This window comes from Alosa pseudoharengus, unplaced genomic scaffold (genome assembly GCF_046254945.1).
Source record: "Alosa pseudoharengus isolate Yale_2024_CS ecotype anadromous, Long Island Sound unplaced genomic scaffold, YU_APseudo_1.1 YU_APseudo_1.1_scf_16, whole genome shotgun sequence".
Classification (NCBI taxonomy): Eukaryota; Metazoa; Chordata; class Actinopteri; order Clupeiformes; family Clupeidae; genus Alosa; species Alosa pseudoharengus.
The window spans coordinates 6203638-6211559 of NW_027468630.1; the positions used below are offsets into that span (position 1 = coordinate 6203638).

The 7922-nt window shown below is 39.2% G+C and overlaps 1 protein-coding gene across 1 annotated transcript; it reads left to right on the forward strand.

The window, feature by feature from the left end:
* Positions 1–401: 401 nt before the first annotated feature.
* Positions 402–7717, forward strand: LOC143125428 (G2/M phase-specific E3 ubiquitin-protein ligase-like). Its single transcript, XM_076286884.1, has 11 exons — positions 402–590; positions 1651–1738; positions 2112–2177; positions 2473–2636; positions 2896–3022; positions 3500–3612; positions 3905–4131; positions 4899–5166; positions 5676–5830; positions 6145–6383; positions 6872–7717. The coding sequence occupies exons 1-11, from the start codon at positions 546–548 to the stop codon at positions 7129–7131; spliced, it is 1752 nt and encodes a 583-aa protein (XP_076142999.1). The 5' UTR covers positions 402–545; the 3' UTR covers positions 7132–7717.
* The last annotated feature ends 205 nt before the right edge of the window (positions 7718–7922 follow it).

Here is a 7922-nt window from a genome sequence, read left to right on the forward strand (position 1 = left end):
CAAGCAACATTGACAGAAAAATACACTTTGCTACCGTTTGTGCACGAAATGTGCACTCACAAGCATATCCCATGCAATTTCCGTGGTCAGATACAAGGCGGGGATCATAGGACCCTTTTCTATAATGTCCCATACAAATAGCGGGGAGGACCCGGGGAACATAGGACCCGGGGAACATAGGTACGCTCCCCTGTGTCCAACCCTGTGTGTGTAATGTATGTTTTCACTTCCCTAGTGTGTGCAATGTTCTGTATCTGTGTCCCTCCTGACCCAGCAATAAAAATGCGTGTTTTCATTCAAGCCCTGCTCAAGTTATTACAATATGTTTACTGAGTATCTTGAATGTGTATCTTGGGGACATATAAAATCGCCTTGTTTTGTTTTTGAATACTTACCTGTATTTACTTATCTGCAACCTTTATCTGCTACCTTTGGTCTGCTGTTCTCTTTCACTTTCGATACAGTCTTAGGCACTGTCTGTCGCAGTGAAGAAGTAAAATAAGTTAGCTAGTCATATCTTTTTGAGAGACTCGTTCATTAAGATTATGGCATTGACGATCAACGAAAATGTACTCCGAAGAATGTTAAAGGTAAGTTGTCCAATTTGTCAGGTTTGGTTTAGTCTACATTTAATAACTGTATGTAAGCCTATCTGTGCATTAATTTTGCCCAGCTTTGTGGAAGGATACTTTTCAGATTGTGATGGATTAAAACATGTTTATGTGCTAATCTACATAAAGCTGATATAGGCTAGTTTGTGTTAAGGGCTTCTGTGTTGAACCTTTTGGTCTTCTCTTAGCATGTTTCCTAATGCAGCAGTTGGCTATAGGCTATACCCAACTGACAAACAACTAATTCACACTAACCTGGGACCAAGTGTGTCATGAGTACAAAAATAGCAATTGTATTATTCTTTGTTTTCAAGTAGCCAACAATGTAATTTAGGCTGTAAAAATCAGGAGCATTTCACCCAATGCTGTAGTTTGCTCATTAGCATTGTGATTTCAAGAGACTATTCCAGCAGAGCATTTAATGTATGCCTAAGCCTAAGCTTGTGTTAAAAGTAGGCTACCTTATCCACCCATCAGCATATCTTAACAATAGTGTGTCACCATATCCTTCATGTAGGCCTACATGTACGTATAGCCTATCATGGAAATAGTATAGTCAGACGACCATGATACAGGTGTCTGACTAAAGTATGTTATTTTGTGTGTAAAAACTCAGTCTATACCTGAAAGTAACACAAAGAGGCAGGCATCATCTTGTGGCAGTATTTGGCATTGCGGTATTGCTCCACTCTTGTTGGTATTATCTGAAAATTATTCTACATAACCTACACCAGTGACAGGACAGGGTAGAGAGTAGAGATTCTTTTTTTACTTTCAAACTAATTATTTGTTTGCCTGTCCTATGTCCTGCCTGCCTAATGTTTGCCTGTCTTCACAGATTTTCCTTTTAGCTTCAGAATTATTATGCTTCGACAGCTGTATTGCTCAGTATCATTCCGTGTATGTCAGATTGCTGTCCCAGGTTAATGTGAAGTAGGCCAATTATAATTAATTAGCCTAAGCGTATATTTGCAAACACTCCAGCAATAGTTTTTGGCTATTCTCTGTATGAAATTCTATCTCTTTTTCACATACACAGAGCTACAGATGCAAGGATCTGACCGTGCAGGAAATCATTAATGTCATTATCCTGTACAACAGTCTCAAGCCTGTTATGGAATTATACGGTAGGACAAATGTTTGGGTGCGAACAACTCTTAAAGTTTTCCAGTTCCGACTCTGAAGTTGTATTGAGTTTACAGGAAAGTGATGTTCCAGTGTAAGCCTACCTTTTCTAGTTGGAAAATCTGGACTTCAAATCATGTCTGGGTCTTTGTGTGGTGGTGGTGGTGTTGTTGCAAAATTCATTTTAGCAGCATATTAGTATACCATGCAAGAAAAATAAACATAACAATTACGCTAAACCTATATGTTAAACTTGTCAGTGTTGAAGCTGTTTCATTCATGTTTTTCATGTGTTTAAATGTGTAAATAAAAACGCTACTACACTAGAGAAACTTATGTGTATATACCTCTACTCTTCTGGTCTCACTTTCTCAGTGTTTAATGATGGCTCCAGCAGGGAATTGATGAGCCTGACAGGGACTGTGCCCATCAGCTACAGAGGTAAAACAAAGGCACCTCTAGTATGAATGTATGTCCTCGAAAGTGTGCATTTTTATAGATATTATTGACCACGTTGATTGTTGATTGGAGTGACAATGGAAAGGGTATTTATGAATAAATCGCTTTTTATGCATAGGTTGTAGCCTATTTATTCAACTTTTTATGCATCAATTGTAGCCTATTTGTAGCTTAGTTATTCAAATCAGTAATACATCAGTAACTATAACACAGCAAATGTCCCTTTATATTTTCATAGTCCTTTGTTACATGTCTAATCTCCTAATGCTCTCCTCAGGAAATACTTACAACATCCCCATCTGTGTGTGGCTGCTGGACACCTACCCCTATAACCCCCCCATCTGCTATGTGAGGCCCACCAGCACCATGATGATCAAGACAGGGAAACATGTGGATGCCAATGGCAAAGTCTACCTGCCCTACCTGCATGAATGGAAACATGTGAGACTTGAGCATCCTCACTGTTGGGCTAGAAACACTAAATTGTGGGATAATGAAGCAGTGGCAAAGAGCAACATAACTCATACCAATATAATTTAAACAAACTTGGCATTAGCCAATATGTGTGTGTGTGTGAGAGAGAGAGAGAGAGAGAGAGAGAGAGAGAGAGAGAGAGAGAGAGTATGTGTGAGTATGTGTGTTATGTTGTGTGCCTGACTACCCTAAGTTCATGATCCCTTCACACTTTCTGTGCTGTCAGCCCCAGTCAGATCTGTTCAGCTTAATCCAGGTGATGATTTTGTTATTTGGGGAGGAGCCACCTGTCTTCTCGCAACCTACCACACAAACTCTGTACCAGGCCTTTCAGACAGCAGGCCCAACTGCTGGTGAGTTACACATAACAACTGCATAAGACTCTAACCCAGGCTATCTCTTAGAGCTGGAGAGTTACTTCTCAATGATCTATATGCTCTTCACAATGCTAGTAGAAACGTTCCATTGACTTGAATGGGATTTCCCAACGTTCTACGGTCAAGTATGCACCATGTAATGACCGCTGACACATAATGACTGCTGTCAATGGCAACAGGTTTTGTGCTTCTGATTCACGTCTTTCATATCACTCCGCAAGTAGTCTGGTCACTTCTTGAAATGGAACTCCATTCAAAAGTGAAATCGGACGGTTGATCAGCTATGTTCTAAAGCAGTGTTTCATGTTCATATTCTGTGAGTCGCTTTGGACAAAAGGGAGATACCATAACCATATTCACCTCAGTTTTCTCTAACTGAATTACAATTGAACACTCATGCTACAACTATATTCAGTCAAGTTTGACACACTAGACACCCCATATGTTTTGCAGACCCTTCTAGCACATCTTCAGGGGATCTTAGACAGAGAGCTGCCAGAGGTTCCCTTGCTGGATCCCTTCCCACCATCTCCAGTGAGGAAACAGATAAAGCTCAGTCACTGGAGGTGAATTTCTAAGTGATCCAAACGGTCACATTTATTTTAAAGCAAATGTAAATTTACCAGCATGATGACTGATCGGAATTGTTGAGGTAAATAAAGATGGCTATGTCTTTAATGCATTAGGTTTTTCATGTTTCATCACTTAAGGCATTATATTGAGGAGTCTGCTAGTGTTTACCCACAGAAAGTGAACCACTTTTAACTTTGCTGTGTCAATGGTATTACACAAAAAAGTTCATCCATGTCCTATTCAGAGAGAGTTAACCATATGTCACACATCATTTTTGTCCTGTAGTACATCAGACTTCAAGAGGAACTTTCATTATGTGAGATCCTGGAGACATTCTCCATAAAGAACAAAGAAGATGGATCCACCCCAGTTGTGGTTCGCCGAAAAAGTGTGCTGAAGGATGCTTTGACTCTTTGTAAGAAGAGTTATTTTTCCTGGAAGAGGACACCCCATGTGGAATTTATTGGGGAGGAGGCTGCAGATTTTGGTGGACCCATGAAAGAGTTTTTCAGGTACATGCTTACACCAAATCTCTCACAAGATTTAATCACCTACAAACTACTAAAAATACTGCTGCAAGCTGCTGCTTACTATGTCAAGCAGACGATCTCATATCAGCCTTCTGTACAAGTCTTTGGACTGCTCCCTGTTGCCTTTAGGATTCAGTTTAAAATCCTCCCAATACCTTTAGAGCTCAACACACCTCTACATATGTGATGGATCTTCTTCACTCCCACTTCTCAGATCGCTCTCTCAGGTCAAACGAGAGAGAGAGAGAGAGAGAGAGAGAGAGATTTTGAGGCCATTGCACCCAAGTTATAATGGCTTTTCCACATCTCTTAGGTCTGCCGATTTTGTTGACTCTTAAGGGCCCGCTTAAGACCCACTTTTTCAGACAGATATTTGGCTTATCCATTGCATTAGCCTGTGCATTATTTTTTTTTCTGTGGTTTCCTATTGTGTCACATTTGTCACATTATGTTACTCTATCTGTCTGACCACTCAATAAAAAACAGTGTACACACACACACACAGACATAACTAAGACCAACTGTCTTGGACTAAGAAATAAACTATTTCAACCAATCAACATAAATGGGTATTCTTGCTCCAGAAGAACAGAAGGGAGTGGTGTGCTTGATTAGCTGTTGAATTCAAATATGAATAACCCTTTTCCAATGTAAGAGACTACACCTTTACTGTATATATTATTCACAGATTTTTTTTTACGATTAATTATTCTATAGGGTTTAATCCATGTCATCTTTATTCAAAACAGGCTTTTAATGATGGATGTGGCATCAACCTATGGTGTCTTTGAAGGTCCTCAGGACAAGCTTCTATTCACTTATGATCTCTCAGCTCTGGAAGATGGGAAATACAGGACAGCTGGGATGCTCATAGCCTGGTCTGTTCTCCACAATGGACCAGGCATCCGTGCCCTGCATCCAGCACTATTTCAGATCATGTGCACTCAAAAAGCAGACTTACAACACTTTGACTTTCATGACATTCCTAATGAGAAAGTTCAGAGCAATCTACAGAAGGTATTTAAAAAAAAATCTGCAAATGAAACAATTCTTTACCTTTTATTCATCACAAACTTGTAACATAAGATCATAGAAAATTAAAACATGTGTAAAATGTATATAGCATATGCATATAGCCCATTTATAGCTAACTCAAGATTGAATAGTTACATTAAATAGGCTGTCTGGGGTGGCATATTACAAAAATAGACAAATTGGACACTTTATGCTGTCTGTCCAAGGGGGTCAAGAAATTGGCATTTTTTATGGGGAAACCTATAGGTTTAAACCAACAGGACATCAACAGGACATCACTGGTAAGGTAGACACTTTTGACCAAAAAATAAATAAATATCTGAGACCATGCATGTCCACTCCAAGATATTTGTGTTATTTGATAAAGAATATTATGGAATATGGTACTAACCCTTAACCCTTATCTGGTCTGATTTGCTTTACATTGATGACCACTAATCCTTCCTCAGTTTACACACAAATTCATTTTGGCTGCTTTTTAACTCTTTCAGATTCAGCAGTGCGTAACAGAGGAGCAGTTTATGTCCCTGTGCAGTGAACTAGGAGACTGGATCTCAGATTGTGGAGTTCCTAGAATTTTTACTGCAAAAATCAAAGACATACCCAGAATTTTTGAACAGGTTGTGAAGTATTATATTTACTTCAGGTAAGCTGTTTTAAAAGTAATGATGAACGATGATACATATGAATTGCATGTGTAGCATTTAGTTAGTTAAAGCATTACTTTATACTACAATTATTATTTCCTGGTCCTATTAGATGGACACATTTAATATGATACACAAGGACAACGAACAGAACATAAAACTTTTTATTTTCTCCCATCTTAATTTTCCCAGGAAAAGTGTCTTACCCCTTCAGGTGTACTAAGGAGCCCTCAATTTTCTATGATGGCCTCTATATTTTTAATTCACAAATCCTCTCCTAAATTAATTCCAAAGTTACTTTTGCTTTACTCAGGACTGCAAGTGTGATTCACCAGTTCATTGAGGGGATGAACATCTGTGGGAATCTGTGGAGTCAGGTTGAGAGGAACTGGGTGGCCTTCCTACCCATCTTCACCAACACATCTGGAGAAATGTCACTGTCTTCGTTTAAGGGCCTCTATAAAATGTCCTGGTCCCCACAAGGAAGCAACCAGAGAAGGAGGGAGGAAGAAACCATGTTTGGATGGGAAATGTTCCTCATCGCAATCCAGGGTACAAATATCCCCTTTGTGTGATATTTAGTCTGAAGCGTTACATTACTGTTGAATTGCTCTTGGAGTTATAGGACTGTAGAAAGGGCAACTTACTTTGTCAACATCAGTGGTTTGTAGTATAATGTGAAAATGTCATAATCTGCCATCTTTTAATAATGATCACTGACCGATTTTCAAAAAGTGTTTAAAGACTCATGTGTTTACCTTGTATTGTTCTCCTTACACAGTCACGGTTGTTTGTGGTACTGTGACAATTTGATATTGTTATTATTCTGTTAAAATTATTTATCACTATTACTATTGGTTTTATGTAGGCTATATGACTACTTTGAACTGTTAGTTCTTAATGTTTATTGTTATTGGTGTCGCTTTGGTGGACAAAAGCATCCAACAGGAACCACATTCATAACCATAACAAGAGTGGCTGTAGCTGTAGCTCATTAGTGGGAATTGTGCAAATTAACTCTCTGACTCTATGTTTTTCAGAAAAGGCTACAGATGTGACTTTCAAGGACCTGCTGGTGTTCTGGACAGGCATGGACTCAGTGCCCAGTCTTGGGTTCTCAAGGCAGCCAGTCATTGAGTTCTATGAGCGGGAGGGTAGCTCACGGATACCATATGCCTCCACCTGCTCACTGACTCTCTTTCTACCCAGAGGTGTGGAGGAGGAGATGGATGCACTTCTTACCATAGCAATCAAAGAGTCGTTTGACTTTGAAAATGTTAAAGGCACCATACATTGCTGATGAAGGGGACAAAGTATCAAGAAGAAAACTTATCCAGATGCTTGAATGGAATAATCCATATTGTGAATGGTATACATTTTTGATCTTCAATTGCTTATACAAAGAAAATATTGTAGTATTGGTTCCAATTATTCAAATTGTTTACTACAGAGATTAAAGCAGCACTAAAGTTTTTTTTACCTTAAATAACGTTTCCAAAATCATTTGAATGGCACATAAACTCTTAATGGCACTTCTGCCTCACTCTGAGTGGGGTCGCATCGCTTGCAATAGGACTAAGTAAGTTGCTTGTAGTGGGAAAATGCCTCTGCACACAATTGGATAGATCTAACCAATAGCTGCTTTCAGACAAAACCTCTGCATATGCGGATCTTTGTCAAACGGAGGTCCGACACTTCGGGTGATTGATTCAGATATGATGCTAACCTGCGGACATTATGCGGTCATATGTGTGAACGACATAACGCCCACATGAGCAGAATCTCTGCGTGGTTGAACAGGTTGAATGTGGTTGAACAAGCACATTAACAGAATCTCTGCAATGGGGCATTTTGCCCATGTTCAGGGTGGAAAGTAAAAAAGAAAGATTTGCATAAGACAAGTCACAGTGTTTTTAAAAAGAAAGGATCATGGAGAATAAAGACAAAAATCTTTGTATATTCCCACAAGGTGTTTGCGTGCTCTGAAAATGGGAACCAAAATGATTTTTCAGACTTGTGAGGTCTGCTGTTCAGACCCTGAAGGAATTTATTTTCTGTTCATTGCTTTTTGTGAGAGTGTTTACTTATCTC